At 38.9% G+C, this 26,013-nt stretch overlaps 2 protein-coding genes across 5 annotated transcripts in view; one reads left to right on the top strand and one right to left on the bottom strand.

Annotated features, from left to right (window-relative positions):
* The window catches only part of LIPM (lipase family member M), a 36,533-nt gene extending 14,560 nt beyond the window's left edge, over nucleotides 1-21,973 (top strand). For all 3 annotated transcript variants that reach the window (XM_043476881.1, XM_043476882.1, XM_043476880.1), the window contains 8 exons: nucleotides 6,981-7,098; nucleotides 12,247-12,445; nucleotides 13,431-13,540; nucleotides 15,275-15,411; nucleotides 15,537-15,683; nucleotides 17,249-17,320; nucleotides 18,725-18,796; nucleotides 21,372-21,973. In XM_043476881.1, coding sequence (XP_043332816.1) covers nucleotides 6,981-7,098; nucleotides 12,247-12,445; nucleotides 13,431-13,540; nucleotides 15,275-15,411; nucleotides 15,537-15,683; nucleotides 17,249-17,320; nucleotides 18,725-18,796; nucleotides 21,372-21,641 — 1,125 coding nt within the window. In that variant the 3' untranslated portion in view covers nucleotides 21,642-21,973. The remainder of the gene's footprint in view (nucleotides 1-6,980; nucleotides 7,099-12,246; nucleotides 12,446-13,430; nucleotides 13,541-15,274; nucleotides 15,412-15,536; nucleotides 15,684-17,248; nucleotides 17,321-18,724; nucleotides 18,797-21,371) is intronic.
* ANKRD22 (ankyrin repeat domain 22) overlaps nucleotides 17,405-26,013 on the bottom strand; it is a 29,776-nt gene continuing 21,167 nt past the window's right edge. Inside the window, exons 5-7 of one of the 2 annotated variants that reach the window (XR_006270893.1) lie at nucleotides 24,642-24,740; nucleotides 24,192-24,379; nucleotides 17,405-17,720 (exon numbers count right to left, since the gene is read on the bottom strand). Coding sequence is in view for 1 of the 2 variants with exons in the window: in XM_043476883.1 (XP_043332818.1) it covers nucleotides 24,302-24,379; nucleotides 24,642-24,740 (177 nt within the window). In the remaining variant the exon portion in view is untranslated. Of the gene's footprint in view, nucleotides 17,721-23,514; nucleotides 24,380-24,641; nucleotides 24,741-26,013 lie in introns of those variants that run through there. The other variant, XM_043476883.1, reaches the window with a different exon arrangement.

Genomic DNA, 26,013 nt, shown 5'->3' with positions numbered 1-26,013 from the left:
TTATATGGGAGATTATAAGAATTTTCTATCTTACTTTGCCTCTCCATGTACAATTCTCCATGCAGAGTCCAATTTAATGGATTTTAGTCTTAGGGCTCCTGAAGCCCGAGTGTTGTGTAGGTGCTGGGCACGCCCAGTGGTTGAGGCCCAGAGAGATTGGCTATATCTACAACTAAAGAGATTCTCTTCACTCAACAACCCAGAAGAATCTGTATGGGAACTTCTAAGGGCCAGAAGGATGTCTCCTAAGGATCTGGCTCAGTGGTAAAGAATATGCCTGCCTCAGGAGACCCAGTAACATGGGTTCAATTCCTGTATTGGAAAGATCCCCTGGAGAAGGAAATGGCTACCCACTCCAGAGTTCTTGCCTGGAAGCTGTCGTGGACAGAGGAGCCTGGCAGGCTACAGTTCTTGGGGTTGTAAATAATCAGACATGACTAAGTGTCTGAGCATATACACACAACTAATTCATATGGATAAAATTTATCCTATATTTTGGTATACAACTTGCCTCACTCAAGTATTCTTCCAGCTAGTGTTAATTGAGCACCTGTTAGGCCTCAATACTGGGCTAAGCACCAAAGTTACAGAGAGATCTAAGCATATCAAAGCCCTGAGTTCATGGAGTTAACAATCCAGCAGAGAAGACAGACACTCAGTTACTAACCACAAGAGCAGTGAAATCAAAAAATAAAATATAAAATGGAGAACTTAAGAACTTTTTCTGAAGAAAGATTTCTTAACCTGAATTCTGAAAGCTGAATAGGAGTTACTTGAAGGGGTGGAGGTGATTTTTAATTGCAGTAGTAGCTAATGCTCGTTACGTCCCTACTATGTACCAGTCAATCTTGTTGGTGTCATATGTGAATTATCTTTTTACATTCTTTGCAATAATCCCAGAGAATACAAACTATTGCACATGCATGTGTGGGTGCTCAGTTGTGTTTGGCTCTTTGAGATCCCACAGTCTATAGCCTTCCAGGCTCCTCTGTCCATGGGATTGTCCCAGCAAGAAAATGGAGTGGGTTGCCATTTCCTTCACCAGGGGATATCTTCCTGACTCAGGGATCAAATCTGCATCTCCTGCGTCTCCTGCATTGCAGGCAGATTCTTTACCACTGAGGCACCTGGGAAGCCTGAATAAACTATTGGTGTACCTAATTTATGAACAAATAAACTGAGCAATAGGGACAGATTAACTAAATTTCCTAAGATCACAGAGTTTATGTATTAGTGCAAGTGTCAGGATTTTAAAACTCAAGCGGTGGGACCCCACAGCCTTTCTCTTAACTACTATGCCCTTTTATCCTTTATACTACACTGGTCACTTTGCACCTGGCTTTCTCCTCTCCTGTTCCTTTAAAACCAGCAGCTAATAGGAATAAATCCCTCCTTCTCTAAGTAATGACAATGGGCACAAACAGGATACTTAGGAGACTTGGCAGCTTTATATTCTACAAATGCATTGGAATTACCTGATTCCTAACCTGAAGTGGGTCAGTGTTGGTCCTTTAATGGACCAGAACCTGGTGGTCCGGAGTCGACGATGAGAAAGTGAAAGAAGGAAAGAGGCTAATATTCCCTGGGTTATGTAGCTGGCTTTCATGCTCCAGGGAATCAGCCAGAAATAGAGAGAGAAAGAAAGAAAGACAGACAGACTGACATGCAGACCAAAGCTCTGATGGAGCAAAGGTGTTTTAATCAACATGGTGTGGGCATACGTACTGTCTTACAAGGTAGTTATTCTCAGCAAAGATAAAGATTAAAATTCCAGACTTACAAAACACAAGGCGATCCCTATTAAAGAGAGAAGAGGGTACTTATCACCATAATGAGAAACTAACAAAGGAAATGCCTGGATTCCTCAGCCCTGGGAAAGGCGTGCCTCTCCTCTTAATTCCTGAGGAATTAATAAGGGCCAAAGGTTTCCTGACAGATCCAAAACAGCACACAGCAAGCCTCCTGTTAAATGCTTCCTGACAATTCCTCCTATTTTATTATATTTGTTAAAAAAAAAAAAAAGGTCCTGGCCAAATGAGTTTGGTTAGTATTAATCAACCTTATAGAAAGGCGATGATAAACAACAAATATAATTGTCAAGACAATCACCAAAGTTACAGTTCCAGACCCGATTCTGCGGGTAATACTTTGAAACCATCCTCGTGGGTCTAGCCCAGATAATTTGTTCAGCTAAAGTTTCCAAATTAGTGGAAGAGGGCAGACATTTAGAAAAAGTTTCAAAGATTTTCTTTTGCAGTAACTGTATATTCAGAGAGGCATTATCATGTAAATGAAATTTGATTTATTCCCAGTTGTAGGTACTATGATTGAATTCAACAAAAGTAACACAAAATTGGCAATTAATACAAGTTACAGAATGTAAAGTCTTATTAAATTGTAAATTTCCTATGGCCATAACAAAAGGAAGTGGGACACAAGCCTGTATAAAATATGACTGATTATAGCGAAAGAAATAGTTACTACGACCACGACTGGTCTCTGTGAAATGTCTAGTCCAAGTTTCAAGTTCTTCGGTGCTGGCAGCAAGTTTCCCGATGTCCCATTGTTTAGGCCCAATTTGTTTATCGAGGACAGTTCGAGGAGGAGGGGGGGATGCCTTTCCACCGTCAAGCCAGCCAAGAAGTCCTTTGTCATGGTAATGTTTCAACATAGTGTTAGTAACCTTTTACATAATGTTTTTTGTTCTTTCCCTAACTCTTTCCCTAAAGTTTCAGTAGTAAACATGGTTCACAGACAGAAAAGGGGCAGCAATGTCTGAAAGTCTTCTTTTGGAGGCAAGACGAAAGCCCAAGTTTGTCGGCCATCGTTTATGCATAATTTTCCTGGGCCCAGGCACAATGGAAGGCCTAAAGAAATGTTAATTAGTTTTCCCTCTTCCCCAGGGTGTGAGGGTTCCAGGGAGGGGGCATATGGGTGGAGTCATTGGTTGATATGATCGGTCTTTTCTCCATCCATTTTATGACCTGTAATAAAGGGGGGGGGGTGGGTGAGTAAGTTAGTTAATCTGGCTCCAGCGAGGGTCACACAGGCCAACAGAGCATAGCAATAAGAAGGTTTTCAGGACTCTGAGGCATTCCCTGTTGAGAAATAAGATTTTTAACTTGATTAATAAGGGTTTTTATCTGTCCCCAAGTGGGGAGATCATAGGGTTGATGTCGCCAAGGGAGGAGCTTTCTGGAGATCTTTAGAGTCGCCATGACCCGTACCGGAATTTCTTCCTCCTGAGGTTCTTGTTGTTTCATCTCCATTTTGAATGTCGGGGGCCCCCTTGGGTCGAATTTTCTGAGGAAAAAGTTTGTTGGATCCATCTGGGGAAATACAAGCATATCCCTTTCCCCGTAAGATTAATTTCCCAGATTTCTATTGATTATTGAACCCATCTTGGCACCAAATGGGCAGAGGAATAGAAGTGTCCTTCAATTCCTCAAAATGTCTTTCTGCTCTTGTTAAAATATTTCCCTGTGGTAGGTTTTTAAAATTTAAAACAAATAAAGCTGTATTAACAATAATTATAGTTTTAGAAAATATTTTATGTTGGAATCTAGTAAAGTCTGCTTTAGATAAGGAAGACAGTAGTGTACCTGTGTATTCCCCCTTCTTTAATTTTTTATTTGTAACTTTAGTGTGTGATGTGTTCATTTGACTATGTCTTGTGTCTGTGGATTATAAGGAATACCTGTAATATGTTTAATAGAAAAAGATTGTAAAAACTGTTTAAAGTGTCTAGAAATATAGGCAGGGCTACTGTCTGTTTTAATAGAACTAGGAGTTTATGGTGGAGGTTTCTATATTTTTTAATACAAAAACTGAATATATAGAATCAGAGACTATATTAATGGGGTAAGGATGTAGGCAAATAACTTGAATAAGAGCATATAATTCATTTTGTTGAGCAGAATTGAATTTAGTGTAAAAGACTCTATATTGTTTAAGAGACCAGAATGAAGCTTTGGCGTTTTTAGTCCCATCTATATAAAAGAAATGCGAGAAATAATAAATTCAGTGTTTTTGAAGAAATTACACAGCTTACCAGAAGGATAATGAAATGATATTTCTCCAAAATATTTTAGAAAAGCTAACTGGAAATCCATAGAAGTTTGTAATGTGTTCTCAAATTGAGATTTATATGTAATAAAGTTTTATTAAAGTATAAAGGAGATAGAGAAAGCTTCTGACATAGGCATCAGGAAGGGGCAGAAAGAGTGCCCCCCTGCTAGTCTTTAGCCAGATGTCATATAACTATCAGCAGTCTGCTAATTAGAGAAAGGGAATGTCTCAACACTGAAGACAATAGCACCAGGCCCCTCGCCCACAACATGCATTTTGAGATAACCTTGGCACCAGGTGAGTTGTCCCGGGGCACAAAATGATTGACATGAATCTTGAAGAAAGGCAGGTTTCCAAGCAAATACAGTTTCATTAACATAGCTTAAGAGAAAATTTGCATGAGTAAAACATACTGGTTTGTCAAGTCAGTTCTGAGTCTTAGGCAGAATCGACTTGAAGAAAGAATCTAGGGTAAATACATAGTTCATTAACATAGCTTAAGACAAACATTTCCATAAGAAAAATGCACTGCTTAACTCAGGGTTTGAGAGTAGTTAACTTCAAGTGAAACCAGGTGTCATTATGGCAACACAGTATTTTAAGAGAAACCTCCTTTTAAATTTGTATAGAGAAGGAAAAAAAGAAGAAATATCGCTAGTTTGTTTCCTCCTGCCACTTAAGAGAGATAAAAATGTCTGACACTTGCGGCCTATTTTCTCCATTTGGAGACCTCTGGCCTTCCTGCCCGTTAAGTCAAACTACATCGGCCGCTTAAAAGACAGAAGGTTTGTGGGGGCAGGGGTCCAAAAAGTCCAGTAGGTATTCTAGAGGGGACTACTTGAGGGTAAAGGAGAAAGTCATTTAGGGCTGGTATATTGACGTCAGCACTGCTGGATGTTGAGGGTTTGAGGGAAAAGATGGAATTTGCCCCTGGTTTTTGTTGAAGGGGACCTGGGGGGTCTCCTGCTTGGAGTTTTCCAGAATAGGTTTCCCTTCAATATCAAATTTGATTTACACTCTTTGGCCCAATGCATTTCTCTACGGCAGTGAGGGCAGATTTTTGGAGGCTTTTTTATTAGCTTTCTTAGGACAGTCCCTTTTTAAATGGTTTTTATCTCCACATATAAAGCATCCTTCATTTTTTTTTTTTTCTTAAGGCAGCAACCATTATTTCAGCTAGCATTTACATCTTTTGAGTTTCTGATCTTATATGGTGACAAGCCTTCAGATAATCAAAAATAGTCACTGTCTCATGAATTGGAACTATAGCCTTTGACATATTTGATTTGCATTTTCATAAGCAAGTGATTTTTTTAGTTGTCTTTTAGCTTTTTTCTTTCTTTCTTTCTTTTTTTTTTTTTTCTTTTTTCAAGTACAGTATGGGAAATAGCAGTTTCTAGAGACTTTGGGATTTGTGCCCGCTGGCAGGGGAGGAGCACTTGGAGCAACTGGGGCAAGATTAATAGGAAAATTCTGAAATATCTCATGTTATTCTAACTGGGCCTTTTGTAAGGCTTCATCGTCTAATTCATATTCATGCAATAAGTGTTCTGCCTGTTGCCAAATATCAGGAGGGCTAGAATTACCTTGGAATGGTAGAATCACAGCTTCAGTGAGAGCCCATAAGGGCCAAAAACCTACCAGAATATTTTTTCCTTGTCTGATGGCTCATTCAACATTCTCTTTGACCTGATGCCAAATTTCTAAATCAAAACTACCTTCATCAGGGAATCAAGGGTTACATTCAGCCACTGTCTGATGGCAAGCCTCTATTTGCTGGTGTGAAACCAAAAATCCCTGAACTTTAAATAAGTGATAAAGTAAAGTAGAAAAGTGAGGGGGCTTTCCAGCCGATTGACCCATGTCTTAGTACTTACCAGGCTCACTAGGCCCTCTGGGGTCACTCCGTCCAAATCCACGTGTACCAGAGTCCCTGTTACTGGGCGCCACTTGTTGGTCCTTTAATGGACCGGAACCTGGTGGTCCAGAGTCGACGATGAGAAAATGAAAGAAGGAAAGAGGCTAATATTCCCTGGGTTATGTAGCCGGCTTTCATGCTCCAGGGAATCAGCCAGAAATAGAGAGAGAAAGAAAGAAAGACAGACAGACACGGGGACCAAAGCTCTGATGGAGCAAAGGTGTTTTAATCAACATGGTGTGGGCATACATACTGTCTTATAAGGTAGTTATCCTCAGCAAAAATAAAGATTAAAATTCCAGACTTACAAAACACAAGGCGATCCCTATTAAAGAGAGAAGAGGGTACTTATCACCATAATGAGAAACTAACAAAGGAAATGCCTGGATTCCTCAGCCCTGGGAAAGGCATGCCTCTCCTCTTAATTCCTGAATATTCAGGAATTAATAAGGGCCAAAGGTTTCCTGACAGATCCAAAACAGCACACAGCAAGCCTCCTGTTAAATGCTTCCTGACAGGTCAAGAATATTTAAGTGCCCTGAATGTTTCTGATGTATGCTCAGGTTTTGGAATAAATGTTCTTGTCCAGTGGTTCTCAAATGTTAGAGTGCATCAGAATTTCCTAAGAGACTTGTTAAGACCCAAATTGCTGGACCCTATCCTCAGAGTTTCCAATTCAATAGGTGTGAGTGGAAACTGATCATTTTGTGTTTCTACCAAGTGTCCAAACGATGCTATGCTCTTGGCTCAGGGCTACACTTTTAAAACTATCCTTCTAGTTCAATCTCCACATTAAAGATAAAGAAAATGAGAACTGGAGAGGGCTTACATTAAAAAAAAAAAAAAAACAATAACCTAATTAGCTAGTGAGAAGCAAGGAATTTCTTGTCTATCTCTTCTGTGCTCAAGAAATCTACTTTTTACTTTATAATCATTGAGAACACAATCATACAGAACTGAACTAAAAAAAAATTTTTTTTTGCTTTTTCCATAGAGTGAAATCATCCAACATAAAGGTTATCCTTGTGAGGAGTATGAAGTCTTAACAGAAGATGGATATATCCTTTCTGTTAACAGGATTCCTCAAGGCCTCGTGCAACTTAAGAAGACAAGTATGATTTCCCCTATATTATCCCAACATGGCAATCTTCCCTACAGTAAAGAATTCCTTGTGATTTGAGTATGTAGAAAGAAACCTGGGTTTTTGGTAGAGACTGGGCCCATTACTCCAGCCAAAATGTGGCTTCAACTCCTTCTTAATTCTCATCACCACTGCCCCACTCCCAATTATCTCGAATAAACAGTGGGGTATGGTTTTTTTTGTTTTTTGTTTTTGTTTTTGTTTTGGGGGCTGTGCTGAGCACACAAGCTTTCTATACTTGCAGCACACAGGTTTAGTTGCCCCTCAGCATGTGGGATCTTAGTTCCCTGACCAGGAATTGAAACCACATCCACTGCATTGGAAGGGGAATTCTTAACCACTGGACCACCAAGGAGGTCTCTAAACACAGCATTTGCTTTTCAAAAAACACCTTCAAGAAAAGTTTATTTTTTGATCCCTTCTAGTAATTAATTCATTCCCCCCAATCCCTCCTATGTAGATATTCTAGAATATCCACCGATAATCTCTTAAATAGATCACTGCAAACCTTGCTCACAAAGAATATAAACTCCCACATAGCATCTGATATCCACCCCTGCACATTATATTCCCCATCCAGATAGTCTTATAAATATCCTGTAAATATTTAAGATGTTCAGATTTTCACTAAAGTCTTTTAAAGAATTGAGGACTATATGTATATTTTAAGATTTTGGTACATGTCTCCATAGCTCTTACAATCCCTTTTTTTTTATGATTTTCAGTCACTGTTGGCTTTTAAGAAATTCACCTTCATTACTAACTAAAGTATATCCATCCTTCAGCTACATTTGGCTCTATTCCTTTTAAAAGGCTAGATCTATGTTTACAGCAGCAACTACATTATCCATCAGGAGTACAGATAATGTAATTTCTTACTGTCTTCTTTCTATATACCAGGCACAATGCTAAATTCATTTACATTAATCCCATTTAGCTTTCACAATAATGTGAAGAAACCGACACTCACAGAGGTTAAATTACCCAGAGAATCTCTGCTAGTACTTGCTAGTATGTTGCAAAACCTGCACTCAAGTTAAGATTCCTCTCTTAACTAGGACCAGAAAATGCTGAAGGAATGCTATTTGGCTTTGGTATAAAGAAGGTTCAGGATTCTGTTTTATTCTAATTTGCATTTGTACAGCTTTTTAAAATAATACATCTTCATTTTAGGAGTATCGTTGTTTTACAATGTTGTTACTTTCTGCTGTACAAGGAAGTGAATCAGCTAGATATATACATACTCCCCCACCCTCTTGGACTTCCCTCCCTCCCTACCCCCATCCCACCCCTCCTAGGTCATCAAGGAGTAGCAAGCTGAGCTCCCTGTACCATAGAGCAGGTTCCCACTAGCTATCCGCTTTACACATGGTGGGCGCCTGGCGAGCTAAGTCCGTGGGGTTGCAAAGAGTCAAACACGACTGAGCAACTAAACACAGCACCCAGCACAGTGAATATATATCAAGCCCAATCTCAAAATTCGTCCCACCCCCTCTTTCCACCTCCCCCATGTCCACTTATCAATTCTCTAGGTCTGTGTCTCTATTCTTGACCTGCAAATAGATACACCTGTACCATTTTTCTAGATTCCACATATATACATTGTGAAGTGAAAGTCTCTCAGTCGTGTCTGACTCTTTGTGACCCCATGGACTATACAGTCCATGGAATGCTCTAGGCCAGAATACTGGACTGGGTACCCTTTCCCTTCTCCAGGGGATCTTTCCAATGCAGAGATTGAACCCAGGTCTCCCATATTGCAGGCAGATTCTTTACCAGCTGAGCCACAAGGGAAGCCCACATATATACATTAATATATGATATTTGATTTTCTCTGACTTACTTCACTCTGCATGACAGACTTTAGGTCCATCCACATCTCAACAAATGACCCAATTTTGTTTCTTTTTATGACTAATATTCTATTGTGTATATATACCACAACATCACTATCCATTCCTCCCTTGATGGACATTTAGGTTGCTTCCACATCCTGGCTATTGTAAACAGTACTTCAATGAATTTTGGGGCACATGTGTCTTTTTAAATTATGGTTTTCTACTGGAGAGGGTGTGGAGAAGAGGGAACTCTTTTGCACTGTTGGTGGGAATGTGCAACTTGTTTTCACACCAGCTAAATAGCTGTGCTTTATATATGTCCAGCATGTCCTTATGTCAGTGCTTTTGAACTTACAATTCTCTCTCTGGACCACTGTTTCATCAGATATCCATGCAGTTTCCTCTGGCCTCTCTTTCAGGTCTTCTGCCATGTACTTCCCTAACCAGTCTGTTCAAAATAACAAACCCTTGCCACCTATGGAGATCTGGCCCTTTATCCTGATTACTTTTCCTTATAGCCCTTAACACCATTGATATGATAGATATTTTCTCATTTATTAACTGTCTCTCCCAACCAGGATGTAAACTCAGCAAGAAACTTTATCAGCTTTGTGCAAGGGTATAACCAGTGCCTAAAATAGTGCCAAGCACATGGCAGGTACCAAATATATGTGGAATGAATGAATGAATTTTTTGTAAATAAATGAATAGCCTGGAGATAGAACTTTTTCACTGAGCCCCACAAATCCTAGAGGGAAAGCAAGCCACAGTTCTTCCAAGCAAGCAGGAGACTGTGGCCTTTCATAAGCTTAGAGGGTTATCTGCAGCACCTATTCATGCATGAAGTTTGTTTTCTTAAACACTGTTTATTTAGACTGTCCCCTCATTGCCCAGGCAATTGGAGTTCAAGATGAAAGTGAAAGTGAAAGTCGCTCAGTCATGTCCGACTCTTTGCAACTCCATGGACTACACAGTTCATGGAATTCTTCAGGCCAGAATACTGGAGTGGGCGGCCGTTTCCTTCTCCAGGGGATCTTCCCAACCCAGAGATCGAATCCAGGTCTCCCGCGTTGCAGGCGGATTCTTTACCAACTGAGCTATCGGGCGCAGAATACTCCCCTCTAGTGGCTGATGTTGTTCCTGCAGCTCCCATTGGCCTCTTCAAGGAAGGTATCTCCCAGCAATGATGGAAAAGGATTTCTCACCATCTCTTCAAAAAGAGGGCCGATAAAATTCATACTGCAAGCAACTGAAAGATGTCTATAAGTTTGTGACAAAAGTCTTTTTTAAAATTTTATTTTCTCAAGTAATCGTTGTTAGCTTCAAATATTTACATCAAGAGGTAAAATAGGCTGGGCCATCTTCAGAAACGATAGATCTTTGAACAGCCCTTACACACTCACCTGCTAGCTATAATTTAAATGAAAGCCCTTGACTCAAGGGGATATTTGAAATGAAATAAATCATTTGTAAGCCAATTCATTCACTAGGTGAACCATAAGTACAAAGCGTCCTGCTAAGGAGGACCAAGCTGGCCCCAACCATGGGAAACGTCCTTAGGGTTCCAAAGAGGAGCACTGATTCTCCTTGATTTGATCACCTCATGTTGAGGTCATCTCCTTGAGGGCTAAGAGGATGAACTCAAGGACCAGCCATAAATGAAAACCTAAAATAACTCTGAGTTCCTTTATCCTGGCCTTGCAGTAGCAGCCCTCGGGTTCTCTCTCCAGAAGGATAAAATGAGGCAAATGGCGTTCATGAAGATTGCCCAGATGCTGAATGAGTTTGCTATAGAAAGGCCTTTGTCTTATATGGAGGCTCTGAGTATGGACTGAGTAAGGACTCAGTTGACCGATGTGGACTCAGTTTACTGAATGACAGGAGCTACTATCTTTTAAGAGGTCAGGCATTTCCATTTTGGCAATATTTAGCAATGATCACTTTGCTAAGGCAGTGTCTGCTGTTTTTCCACAGTAAAGTTCATATTCTTCACTCTGGAATTCATAAATAATTTGTGAGGAGATATTTTCAGGATATGTAAATATCCTATATCTCTTCAAACTTTTACCCATTAATTTTAGTATCCATGGATGAATTTATAACACCATCCAAGTTTCCATATCCCCTGGTGGCTCACACGGTAAAGAGTCTGCCTGCAATGCAGGAAACCTGGGTTCTATCTCTGGGTCAGGAAGATCCCCTGGAGAAAGGAATGGCGACCCTCTCCAGTATTCGTGCCTGGAGTATTCCATGGACAGATGAGCCTGGCAGGCTACAGTCCATAGAGTCACAAAGGTCAGACATAAATGAATGACACTTTCACACACATGCTGTTACTAAGAGTTTTTTCCTCCCATAATTACTTGTTTATTTTTTGTTGGTGTCAGTGTTAACTCATACATTTTTAATTTATTCAATGGGATATAACTTATATCATCATTATTTATTTTGATGTTAAAACTTTCACATGTTTAACAGTTGAAATTCCTTCAAGTTGGCTTGCCAGTCCTCTTGATATGAAAGACCTATAACAATTAAGCCATTAAGTGTATGGTATGTGTGTGTATATATATATGTGTGTGTGTGTATAAATATTATATAATTACACAAGTGTATGTTTATATATTATTAATATAGTATATATATATTAAATATATTTGTGTATATATTCATATATATGTGTATATTAATAGTATGTCAATAATTATATATACTATATAACCCTAATTTAAATTATATATTAACTTTATTGCTCAGTCACTAAGTCATGTCTGACTCTTTACAGCCCATAGTGTACATTATTGATATTAAAATATTAATATACACATATATTTATATATTTTATAATATAGCATACTTAAATATTATAACATTATTTTCTTATTTATATGTGATAGTTATAATTATATATAATTAAATTAATCATTATACTATACATTCTTCCTGGGGCACTTCCAATATCCTCTGACCCCAGACAAGTCTAATGATAATGGTAACTACACAAAAGCAACAATAGAAGGCAAACGTTATTGATTCTTTCTCTGTGTCAGACATTCTGCCAACTGCTTCTTGTGCACTATTTTACTTAATCATAACAAAAATACTGTTTTTTTTGAGGAAATCAAGGCACAGAAAGGTTAAGTAACTGGCCAAGGTAATCAAGTTAGCAAGCAGCTGAATCGAGGTTTGAACACAGGTCTGTCTAACTTTAAGCCTTCAAACACATTAGGGATACGACAGGTGCAGAACATTACACGCTGTTGAAATTCACTTCTCTGTAGGTCCCAGACCTGTGGTGTTACTGCAGCATGGCCTGCTGGGAGATGCCAGCAACTGGATTTCCAACCTGCCCAACAACAGCCTGGGCTTCATTCTGGCAGATGCTGGTTTTGACGTGTGGCTGGGGAACAGCAGAGGAAACACTTGGTCTCGGAAGCACAAGACCCTGTCCATTGACCAAGATGAATTCTGGGCTTTCAGGTATATGTAAATCTTGAGAGTGGAGATGGACATGGATGTCTTTGGGAGAACTGAGTAAAGAATTAGAGCTCCTGGTGTTAGGATAATTTACTTTGGTTGGCCCATCAATATCCCAACACTATGTCCCCCAATTGTCATAGCTGACTAGTGATTCTCTGGGGGCAGTAAATTGAGTTCCCCAAGTAGAAGGTTGTTGTGGCCAGTGGGATAAGAATGATGGTTAGTGTCAGATGATGGAGCCTGGAATGGGAGAAATGTAGGTCCATTTCCTTGTAGATGGATATCCTGGGACTGACTCTTCCCTAAGTAATGACTCCAGCCCCCAGAAGAAGATGAGGACAGGCAGTGTTAAATATATAAGGGGAATGAATAAGCTTTAGGGGCCATCAACTTGGTTAATAGATCTCTCACACTCTTACGAAAGTTGTTTTTAATGTTTTTATTTGAATGATCTATTGATATTCAACTTGCTGTTTATCCGTTTCACCAGAGAAGGGACCCTGCAGCATCTTTAATACATTTCATATAAAGAATCTGGATGGGAATTCCCTGGCAGTCCAGTTGTTCAGACTTCATGCTTCCACTGCAGGCAGTATGGTTTAATCCCTGGTGGGGAACTAAGATCCTGCAGGTCGCCTGGCATGGCCAAAAAAAAACAATCTGGTTGGCCCTATGCTATTCTGCTAGGTGAATAACGAGGACACCTCCCCCAGGAGGTGGAGCTTTGGCTCACTAAATGTTGATTAAGATGGTTATTTCTCTATGATAATATCTAGAGAAAACAACAGTTTGCTAACAGCCCATGATCCCAGAGGCACCCACGCATCATGGGTTTGAAACAAGTCCATCCTGAGTATTGTGAGCAGCACAGTAACAAGCTGATGGATGGGACTGACAACTCAAGGGTGTTTGTAAACCCGGGGGGGCTGCTTTTGTTTGTTTGTGGTTATAATTTTTCATATAACTTTGTCTTTTCCCCTTGTAGCTATGATGAGATGGCTAGGTTTGACCTTCCTGCAGTCATAAACTTTATTTTGCAGAAAACAGGCCAAAAAAAGATTTATTATGTTGGCTATTCACAGGGCACCACCATGGGTAAGTTCCAAAAAAATCAGGTTTGTATATTCAGGAGAAATGTGACCATATATGAGCACAGCCAGGCCAGGCATCACAGACTTCTCTCAGATCTGGCTTCTTCAGGGCCATGAGATTCTGATTTCTCCCTGCCCACCCTCCAGCCCCACAACATGTAAATATCAGCTTAGACAGAGAATATGCAGGCGCTTTTGAAATAGACACATAGTATTTATTTTTTTTATTTTTTATTTTTTTTAATTTTTTTATTAGTTGGAGGCTAATTACTTCACAACATTTCAGTGGGTTTTGTCATACATTGATATGAATCAGCCATAGATTTACACTTATTCCCCATCCCGATCCCCCCTCCCACCTCCCTCTCCACCCGATTCCTCTGGGTTTTCCCAGTGTACCAGGCCCGAGCACTTGTCTCATGCATCCCACCTGGGCTGGTGATCTGTTTCACCATAGATAGTATACATGCTGTTCTTTTGAAACATCCCACCCTCACCTTCTCCCACAGAGTTCAAAAGTCTGTTCTGTATTTCTGTGTCTCTTTTTCTGTTTTGCATATAGGGTTATCGTTACCATCTTTCTAAATTCCATATATATGTGTTAGTATGCTGTAATGTTCTTTATCTTTCTGGCTTACTTCACTCTGTATAAGGGGCTCCAGTTTCATCCATCTCATTAGGACTGGTTCAAATGAATTCTTTTTGACGGCTGAGTAATATTCCATGGTGTATATGTACCACAGCTTCCTTATCCATTCATCTGCTGATGGGCATCTAGGTTGCTTCCATGTGAAATAGACACATAGTATTTAAAATATAATGGCCACGCCCTGGCTGTCTATGAGAGTATTTTCCTCCCAAAGGCTCGAGAAAGAGTGTCCCTTTGCAATCTGGGGTATTAGTCTCTATTTTATAAGTATGGAAACTGAGGCACAGACTGACTTTATCAGTATTCCATTCCTCGTCTGTGGGCACAAATAAGAACTGGAATCCAGTTCACTGGACAATTTCTCTACTAGTGTGTGTGAAAGTCACTCAGTCATGTCAGACTCTTTGCAACCCCATGGACTATACAATCCATGGAATTCTCCAGACCAGAATATTGGCGTGGGTAGCTGTTCCCTTCTCCAGCAGATCTTCCCGACCCAGGAATCGAACCAGGGTCTCCTGCATTGAAGGTGGATTCTTTCCCAGCTGAACTACTGTGTTCCAATTTGGGCTCCAGAAAAGTTAGAGATCCAAGAAAATCAGCAAAACTCTGTTATCTCAATACCCATTATGTTAGAGAACGTGGTTTTTATCAATAAACAAGAAAATGTCTTTCCTCCTTGATGTCTCTCACTATAAAGATTTATTAAAAAAAAAAAATACCTCACAAACATCTGAAAATTAAGTAAGATCCATGAAAGTCTCCTGCAAAGTGTCTAACATATAGTTACCTCTCAATACACATATTTTCTCAAAATCCATATTATTGGATTCAATAATTTAATAATTCACTGAGAACCTAGTAATGGGCAGCAAGTATCCAAAACGTCAAAGGAAGCTCAGAGATGTGGTTGTTGCTGTTGTTTTTGCCTGTCGAGGACCTTATAATTTCTCAAGAGAGTTAGAACACACATAATTACTTAGCTACTAAACAACAAAATATTAATGAAACGTCTTGGTAGAAGTAAAATAAGCATTTAATTTGCTCTAGGATATTCAATATCCACGTTGACATATTTCTTTTTTGCAGGCTTTATTGCATTTTCCACCATGCCAGAGCTGGCTCAGAAAATAAAAATGTATTTTGCTTTAGCACCCATAGCTACTATTAAATATGCAAAAAGCCCTGGGACCAAATTTTTGCTGCTGCCAGATGTGATGATCAAGGTATGTGGCTCCTCAGAAAATTCCTTGTCTATGCACAAGAGTTTTCCAGCCCATTGGCTAGGAGATACACTTTTACATTAGAGACACTTCTTTTCGACTATAATGACTATTTCATGTTTTTACAGGGATTGTTTGGCAAAAGAGAATTTCTCTACCAGACCCGATTTCTCAGACAGTTTGTTATTTACCTTTGTGGCCAGGTGATTATGGATCAGATTTGTAGCAACTTCATGTTACTCCTGGGAGGATTTAATGCAAACAATATGAACATGGTAAGTGGCAGCCTAGTCAATTCTCAGTGTCCCAGAACAAAGCAAACAGTTGTTATTCCCTCTCCTTGAGGGTGAACTAATGCCAGGGAAGACAGAGAAGTGATGCTCTAAGAAACTCAGTTTTCTTCAAATCATAATACTATGCAGAAAATAACATGGGCTAAGTCAAGTTTAACATAACAACATGACTACACATTAACTCCATAAATTCAAGATTGAAGAGGTCTGAGAGCAGCTTTATTATAGTGAATTAAATCTGCAAAAATATGTGATTAGAACCCATAAGTCAAAAGAGAAAACTGCTGTGCATCACCCACTTCTTTTTACTCAGAGCTTTCCGGTTTGTAGTTTAAGTGCTGTGATAGGCTGTCTGGGAGTTTCAGTTTGGCTAAGACACAGCTTCCCAGGGCTTCCCAGGTGGTGTTAGTGGTAAAGAACTTGCCTGCTAATGCAGGAGATGTAAGAGACACAGGTTTGGTCCAAGGGTTTGGAAGATCCCCTGGAGGAGGGCATGGCAACCTACTCCAGCATTCGTGCTTGGAGAATCCCATAAACAGAGGAGCCTGGCAGTTTATGGTCCATAGGATTGCAAAGAGTCAGACACAACTGAAGCAACTTAGCACACACAAGGCGTGGCTACCGTTTGGATTCCCCAGGAAGCATATGACAGTGGGTTCCCCAGGAAGCATACTGTGAGATGGAGATTCATGTGCAAAATGATTTGGGTTATGGCCTTGGAATAACACCTAGAGAAGGGAAAGCAACAGGGTTTGGTAGATCAAAAAAGTCCAGCTGAGATGTAGCCTCAGTGGGAACCTCAGTTGACCCTCTAGGGATCTGTGAAGATGGGATGACCCTTGAGAATTGTCCCAAGTTAGCATGAGAGGGCTGGGTCTTTGTAACCCCCACATCAAATAATCATTTAATGCAGATAGCACCAGTCATGGGGAGGCATTGGGCAGTGCAGCTTTCTGCAGAGGGGATAGTCCCCCAAGGACACCAGACAGCGGAAGGCTATCTGTCAACAGCGGGAGGAACATGTTTTTAATTCCTGAAGATTTTTTGCAGTTTTTTTTAAATCAAAGATATGATGAAGAGCTATCATTTGATAAGCATTTTATTGTATGCCAGGCTATTATTCCCTATAACAACCTTATGAGATGGGTATTATCAATATTCCCACTTTTCAGGTTAATAACCTGACATTTAGTGGATTAAGCTATACTCTCAATTTCTCCTAAAAATTAAACAGCAGAAGTGAGATTTGAATGCAGTCTCAGTTCTTGAGTCTTTATCCTTAATTACTTTAGGAAAGCTTTTTAAAAGATAAAGTCAGATGTCTAATGAGAACTTTTCTCAGATGAAAAATATAAGTGCTTGTGATATGTTTAGGGTCATTTTTTAAATTATGTGCATGTGTAGTTTCCTATTTCATGGATAAATGCTGAGACTTTAATGATGTTACCATTTCTGAGTTTGACACCCTGAAGATTTGATCTTAACAAGGTACAAATCTTGTGAGTTTTTCCATGTATGTGCCACAAACTACTCATGCTTTGTTACAGAGCCGAGCAAATGTCTATGTCGCTCATACTCCTTCAGGAACATCTGTGCAAAATATCCTGCACTGGAGTCAGGTAAGGATGCTGAATTTGTAGTCTTTGTTTAGGTGTTTGTGCAGTTTATCTGGAAAAGTCAAAGAATGCTCTTCGGAGAGCCCAGGAGTTGTTTCACCTTTATTACAAGATGACACGTGATTGTGTCAACACTATTTCAACTGTGAGTTTGATCTAGAACACTGAAACTTTTCAGGATATGGGAGGAAAGGATTGGCCCTAGGACATCTTTAGTAGACTTCTGCAAGTGTGAATTCAGACCGTTCAGGTGAGACATTTTCAGTCTCTAGACACCTCAAAGATGAGACTGGAGATAGGCTCTTCCAGCAGGACAACAAAGTCAAGTAGAAATAAAAATCCAAACGCAGGTCTAATTCCCCAAAGAGGTTTCCAGAGAAGTCCTTTGTGCTGCAGATTTCACCTGCGGGCAAGGAAGGAATGTCCTGATTAACAGTCACAGGAACTATCTCTAGGCACAGTGGTGAGTTTGTTCGGCATTGGTTCAAGGAACAATGTGACTGCTAATTATCCTTTCACATGTGAAGAGGCAACAAAACTAATTTTGCTCATTATAGATGATACTATAGAGTGACCCCAATCGGCTGTGGGAATAAAAATGCACATAGGCCAGAGAGTTAGAACCTCACTAACCTCAGACTCTCACCTATTAAAAATACCCTTGGAGAAGGAATGGCCACCCACTCCAGTATTCTTGCCTGGAGAATTCCATGGAAGAGGAGCCTCGTGGGCTCTAAAGTCCATGGGGCTGCAAAAGAGTCAGACATGACTGAGCGACTAATGTATATACATATATACTAAAAATACTACTTTGTTTTTAAAAATGGGTGACTTTTTAACTCAACAAAAAGTTGTAATAGTGATGATGACATTAATAAATGATAAATATTGGTCCTGTCCACTTTTCTAATTTAGAACCTAGTCAAATTGTTCTTCAAAGGTCATTGTTATATTTTAGTAGATGTGTGTAAGAGCAAGAGAGAAAGAGATAGAGAGAGAGGAGAGTAGGGGGAGGCATTTTATCATCAAAATCAAAGAAGAATTCTAAACTGGATTAAATGTTGGTCATCTTCTTCCAGAATCACTACATTGCGCAACTGTAGGGGCTACTCTCCTACTGTAGGTTTGTGCAGGATATCCGCCTACACGGACTACGATGGGGATACACTTTCTGGGGTTGTATAATATGGTGGTCAAGTATTTCTATAGCACATTTATCTTCCTGAAGGACCTTATTCTTGTCTTTACACTCTCCTAAAGACTATCCTGAAGTTGAATGGAAAGTAGCTTCAGGCTTTGTTCTCTGCTTCCCTCATAACTGCAGACTTGGCAGCATGTTTTCACCCCTCCTCCCACCTTTATCCCTTAACACATTTGAATGCCATCTAAATTTTCATTTCCTTTTAGGCTATGAATTCTGGGGAACTCCGGGCATTTGACTGGGGCAGTGAGACCAAAAATCTGGAAAAAGGCAATCAGGTAAGAAAATCAAATATCAACTGCTGAAAATATATCCTTTTGAAGTGCATGAGAGAAAAGTTATACTGGCAGTTTATTCTAGAAATGGGAATAAAGTACAAGAAATCAAGTAGAATAGAATACCACTCAGCCATAAAAAAGAATGAAATAATGCCATTTGCAACAATATGGATGGACCCAGAGATTATCATACTAAGTGAAGTATGTCAGAAAAAGAAAGGAAAATACCATATGGTATTATCCCTTATATGTGGCATCTAAAATATGACACAAATGAACTTATCTACGAAGCAGACTTACAGACAAAGAGAACAACAGACTTGTGGTTGCCAGGGCAGAGGGGTTAGGAGAGGCATTGACTCGAAGTTTGGGATTAGCAAATGCAAACTATTATATATAGGATAGATAAACAACAGTGTCCTACTGTATAGCACAGAGAACTCTATTCAATATCCTGTGAATATAATGGAAAAGAAAATGAAAAAGAATATACATCTGAATCATTTTGTGGTACAGCAGAAATTAACACAACATTGTCAGTCAATTATGTGCATGGCATAAAATAAATTCTTAAAAAATGAATTCAAGTAAAAAGTAATTAGTTCTGGTTCAACTTCATTTAAGAATGAGAAAGTTCAAAGCTTTGACAAGAGACTTTCAGAGGTTAAAACAAACTGTTATAATGCAGTAGGAGAACTTTTCTGATGATGCTGCCTCTGTGAACAAGACACTGGGCCTCTTAGGAGCAAGACTGGGTAGACAGTGAAGGGAAGGGTGTGGTCTGGTGGCTGCTAGAAGGATCTTTCAAGATTTAAAAACAACAATGACAACAGAAAAAAAAAATGAAGATGGCAGGAGTGAGGCTGGTTCATGGTACAGTAAAAAGAGTATTAATAACAAGTGAGAATTACTGCATTAGTTGTGCCTCTGCCCTACAAAGTTGTGTAATGGTGGCTAGACGGCTTTGATTCTTCAGGCCTCAATCTGTTTCTCTTTAAAATAAAAATTATTGGATGAGGTAACTTTTAAGAGTTCTGCCTGGTTACACTTTTGATGAATCTGTAATCTGCAAGTGAAAAATATGAAAAAATATTACCCAAGAAAATGTGTGTGTAATCGATGCTATGGACTAAAATTTAAAGTAAAAGTCATGGGCATCAAACTTTTCTGAGCATAAAATCTTCTCTGAAGTTTATTGGTTAGCTTGTATATGAATGTAAACAGATATTGACCACACAAACATAAAGCTGGAGGGAGCAGAATACACACATAGGTGAATCTTTGAGAGTCTCACATCATGCTTAGCGTCCACTTTTCTACAACAGTCTAAATGTAAAAGTCTAGGAAACTGGAGAGACCGTTGCAATGCCCCCGAAGAGCAAACTCTCAATCACGAGTTTCAGCTATATATTTTTAGATCTTCCTTGTTTCCTAAAGTATATCTTTAGAGAAAGCATACCAGTTCCAAGATAGATTTAATTAATCAATATTTAAGGTCATGAGTTAGAAAGTGAAGCATGCAAAATAGGTGACAGAAAATGTCATGGAAAGAAAAACACACATACCAAAAGGTATTATGACAAAAAGATATCATAGAAGCACATAGCCTTAGAGCCAGTCCTGATATTCAGTTCAATCGTTTCACCTGTTAGATGAGAAAAACATATTATAGGTTCCATAGACTATTCCAACCTTTCACATCTAGTTACTGTATAAAAGTGGATCTGACCACAAACGTGAATGAAGACCATACACATATGTCTTATTATAACTCACAGTATCAGATGCTATACCTTCAAATCCTTAAAAGCCACAAAGAGAAATGAAGACTCCCAGGATTGGAGTCCTGGATCCAGGGTGGATTTCCTGAGTGAGAAGTGGGCCTGGACATTTCTGTTGAAAGTTCTTGGTGTTTATTAACATCAAGGGCTCTCAGCCAACCAAACTGATCTGGTATTTCTGTTTGAATAAGAGAAGATCTCAAGAACTAGGAATCCTAGATATCCTTTCTCTGGGTGATGGGTGACTAGAGCAGGGATCTAATTCTTACCACTTCTAGGTTCAAACTCCCTAAGTTTCAGTGCCATTGGCTTCCCCATGTTTCTGGAGACAGAGGACAGAAAACCCCTGTGAACACCCAAGTCCTTCTCAGTAGGTTCCATCCTCTTGCCTTTCTCTGTAGAATCTCTTCAATCTGACCTCATGAAATGTGAAATTATCTTTGAAAAAGACAGGAGTATTATCTTTTAAAGGCAATTTATATATCAAATATTTACTAATAGAAAGGGAAAGAATTGAACATGCAATGCCAATGGTGCTAGGCAATTGAGATGTTTTCCCATTTAACTTGGTAAGTTATTTCAGGCATCATCCACATTTTGCAGATGAAGAAACCGAGGTTAAATGAGGTTAAGCAGGGGCTGGAGTAGAAACTCTAAATGCAGTTTTGTATGGGTCCAGTGCCCATGCCCCTTTCATCACAACACAGAGCACATTGACTGTGTTTATCAGAAAAGTAAATGATGAGTTTGGAAGTCCAAATGTTATACAGTTAAAAACTATTTCTTTTCTCTAGCCAACTCCTATAAGGTACAAAGTTAGAGATATGACAGTCCCTACAGCGATGTGGACTGGGGGTCAGGACTGGCTTTCAAATCCGGATGATGTGAGAACACTGCTCTCTGAGGTGACCACCCTCATCTACCATAAGAACATTCCTGAATGGGCCCACGTGGATTTCATCTGGGGTCTGGATGCGCCTCACCGTATGTACAATGAAATCATACATCTGATGAAACAGGAAGATACCAGCCTTTCCCGGGGAACTATCAATGTAGGCTTGTGAAGCATCTGATACTGACTAGTCTTAGGAAAAAACCTCATGAATGATGGGGCCATGAGTGAAAGATATCAAAGATTTTCAGCACTGGAAACCCACCATATTAGGAAAAGGGAGGGCCGAGATTAGGGTTAAGATTGTATTCATTCCTTTAGACTTTTTGCATTTGAGGCTAAAACTGACATTTAATTTTTTCAATTAATTGAACTACTCATTGGGTGAACACAGTTTTCATGTACTATTGTGTATTCTTCCATCTTAAAAGGTAGGTTTTAGCTGACAGCTAGAAATTATCTAGTCATTCTTTACGTCATTCAAATAAACTTCCTTAAAACATTTATTGTTGTCTATGAGCCATATTTTTGGAGCAATAAAGTAAAATGATGAATTGGGGTCAGAGGTCTTGAAGCTCCAGATGGTTGCTGAATTTGAAAAAATAAGCTAGATGTTTTTACCTTATTGCTACAGAGACATAATAACACTACCCCAGGAAGCCAAGTTGCTTTAACCAAAAAAGAAAAATCAATGTACAGTATAGATGAAAAGGCCAAGTTTCATAGCTGAGAGTCAAAGAAGATTATCTTCTAGGATATTTATGAGTTTTTCCAATAAAGCATGCGTGTGTATTTCAGTACCTACGTTCTAGCTCAAGCTTCTTTGATAATTTACAGGTTGTTGCTAGGAGACCTACTGGCTACAAATGTCCAGCCAAGGTTTCTGCCTTCAAAAATTAAACACCAGGAAGAAAGTTTTAAAATATCATGAACATAATACAACATTATGCTTTGATCTTAACAGAGGTACTGTTATTAGGCAATCATACCCAGTTCAATTAAGCTCAGTCGCTCCAGTCGTGTCCAACTCTTTGCGACCACATGGACTGTAGCACACCAGGCCTCCCTGTCCATTGCCAGTTCCTGGAGTTTACTCAAATTCATGTCCATTGAGTCAATGATGCCATCCAACCATCTCATCCTCTGTCGTCCCCTTCTCCTCTTGCCCTCAATCTTTCCCAGCATCAGGGTCTTTTCTAATGAGTCAGTTCTTCACATTAGGTGCCCAAAGTATTGGAGTTTCAGCTTCAGCATCAGTCCTTCCAATGAATATTTAGGACTGATTTCCTTTAGGATGAACTGGTGGGATCTCCGTGCAGTTCAAGGGACTCTCAAGAGTCTTCTCCAACACCACAGTTCAAAACCATCAATTCTTTGGCGCTCAGCTTTCTTTATAAGCCAACTCTCACATCCATACATGACTACAGGAAAAACCATAGCCTTGGCTAGACGGACCTTTGTTGGCAAAGTAACTCGTTTATAAACCTGGATTTATTTCTTTAGAAAATTGTTCAATTTTCACACAGTTTCAAAGACAACAGTTATGAATTACATGGTATGGTGATTTTGCAGAACTCTGACACCAAATTGAAGGCATTCTGGCAATTTGTTGGAAGTTTCACTTTTTTTTTTTTTCTTAATCTTTAGAGTCACCTTATAACTAAGTTCAATGTGAATGGATCTTAGATAATGTAGTAAGAGACATTTAAGGTCTTCAGAATCTATATCTACACACAACTACTTCCCTCAAAAAGTATGTGCTTAAGGTACTGTGCAGAGTTCAGTAAATTTTCCTGGATTTTATTTTTTTATTAGACCTTTGTTCTGTTTGGAGATGGTAAATCTTTCATTCTTAGACTGCATTTGTTGCTACACACTGTGTAGTCCATGGCTAAAAATATTCATGATGCAGTCTTGCTTTGCAAAATTCAGTCATTTTTAAATGTGCTCATTTCTGTTCTCTCACTGACAAAGAACTTGAGACAGATATTTCAATGTTCACTATCTCTCCTCTAGAAGTTTAATCCAGATACCACCTCATCACATAGTTCTTTGTTGTCAAGAATTCTTTTTTTCAAATAATTTACAATATTTTTATTTTATCAATAAAAAATACACTAACAAGGTTAATAACTGTCCTGCATTCACAAGAGAATCATAAAAATATTTTTGAACAAACAACTTGATAGTCACATAATCATGTTTGAAATCAAGGTGGCTCTAATTTGTAAGCTGATAGCAAAACATCTAGAGATGTGCTGGTACACTGGCTCTTTGTAAGGGAAAAAAAAGCTCTGACTTGAAGCATTTGCCAATTTTGAAGCATTTGTTGTTGATAACTGATACATGATTTTGTTGAAGTTTGAATATTTACATATAAATCTCTAAACCTACACACATACATATACCATTCTGTACGAATATATATGCTTGATTCTTGGTCTTATTACTCAAAGGAGCCTCAGAGGAACAGTTTGTCTCTTGGGGCAGGATATGGATGGGACAGCCTCTTTATAAGAGCAGCGCAACTGAAAAGAGAGAAGAACACTGATCCTTTCCTTCAGAAGAGATTGACTTTGAAACATCACCTTGTTTTGACTGATGTGGAGAGTCCAACATCTTTAGTGTCTCCCCCAGAAGGATTGTGACCATAGTGAACTCCACTGAGCAAAAAACATTAGAAATACAAAGCTCTTCGAAAATGTTACCCATGGCAACCAACCTTATCCCGGTACCATGGGGGTCTCCAGGTTGAGTGGTCTGCAGACCCACAGTCCAAGATTGAGACACAATCCAGGCCTTTTGCTACTTCTTCATATGAGATTGCAAAGATTATGATGCTTTCCTTAGCATTAATTCAATCTGGGAAAATTTTAATCTCTGTGCAATATCCAGGGAAGTCTCACCATGCTGAGAAGAAAAAGAAACTATAATTATCACCAAGAAGGTCAAATGTCATTGCAAAGGATCTAGTAAACAGTTTAGTGTGACTGACTCATAGGCTTGGCAAGGGCTTTGAATGTCACTGGGTTCTAACTTTAATAGGATAACTTGATTCCTTAATAATTTGCTATTAACAACTTCAGGGGCAATTTATTTACGTCAACACAAGGCCAATGTTAGAAGGTGATGCTGATAGAAGGACCTCAGACCGTGGTCCCCAGATCCTTACCTTATTCTTTATCATGGGGTTTGCATGGGCTTCAAGGAGCAGAGGAATGAGAGTCTGGTTTTTCATTTCACAGGCATAGTGTAACGCAGTGCAGCCATACTGAAACACAAAAGACCAACAATGCAACGGATCCATCGGAACCCTTACACACTGTACATGTGACTTCTTTAGCAAGTACTTTTCATATTTTGTCTTGTACAATTAAGCCAAATCAACAGTCTGCAAACCATCCACATGCAATTACATTTCTTAAGCTCAAAAAGTCTGTTGTGCCTCAGTGTGTATATCATCAACATCCTGTAAGTCATCATATCTCCCCTCTTGTTTTCTGTTCCAGACTAAACAAATTCTGCTTATAAAAGGCTAATGCTGAACTATCCCAAGGTTTCTTTCTACAATTCTGGGCAATCACCACCTTGATTATGTTACCATCTTTTCTCTTAAAGAGTTCCCAAGTTTTTACAAATATCATCCTTTATGGTTCATAATCAAAATCCCTCCAGTCTGAAGAAGGTTGCTGGTGCTCAGATGTTATAGCACACCTACAAGATCAATGTTGGTCCACATAGTCATTGCCCATCCTTGCTTTGTTGTAGCTTATCTTATGTATTATACAATAGCAGACCTACTAGGGGGGTCTAATTTAAAACACAACTGACAGTCAAAGGAAATTTATAGCTGAGATATTCATGCCCAAAATTTTGTCTTTTAAAAAGCAGCCAAATAACTATGATTTTGAATAATAATATTCAAGAAGTGAAGAAATATTATGACTATCAAGACTAACAAAATTGACTCTGGATCTTATTCCCCAGAAATTCTTCTAAGATCATAGGAAATAATGCTGCAACCACTTATTTTTTATTAAATGATAACATGTTAAATGAAGATCTGGATCTGAATTTTTCCATATGAAATAAATAGGACCTAATTACCTAAAAATGCACTATACTGCATTACTTAGATTTGGGAAATGGACCTTAATATTCAGATGGTTTTTGAAAAATAGTGGGGGAAGAGTGTGTCTGCATGTATGTGCTTGTGTGTATGCAAAAATGTGATTTTTCTATCTAGAGATGGAGAGAGACATAGATAATGAGAAAAATATCCTAGGGAAATTTCAGTCATAGGCAAAGTTTAAACCTTTTTTAAGGGGAATTAAGTTTGAAATTATATTATGAACACATTTTAAAAAATAGATACATTCTCTGTTGACTCATTTATATACATCCTTGGTGTAGCAAGTTTAAAATCATCAACTACTAAGTTAGAAACTAAGAAGCTCTGGATGAAAAGATCTTTCAACACATTACATGTGTTTTACATATTTTTAGTTGTACAAATAACACTAAATAAGCAGAATCTTGAATTA

Source organism: Cervus canadensis, chromosome 8, assembly GCF_019320065.1.
Source record: "Cervus canadensis isolate Bull #8, Minnesota chromosome 8, ASM1932006v1, whole genome shotgun sequence".
NCBI lineage: Eukaryota > Metazoa > Chordata > Mammalia > Artiodactyla > Cervidae > Cervus > Cervus canadensis.
This window is presented reverse-complemented; position numbering and strand designations above follow the sequence as displayed.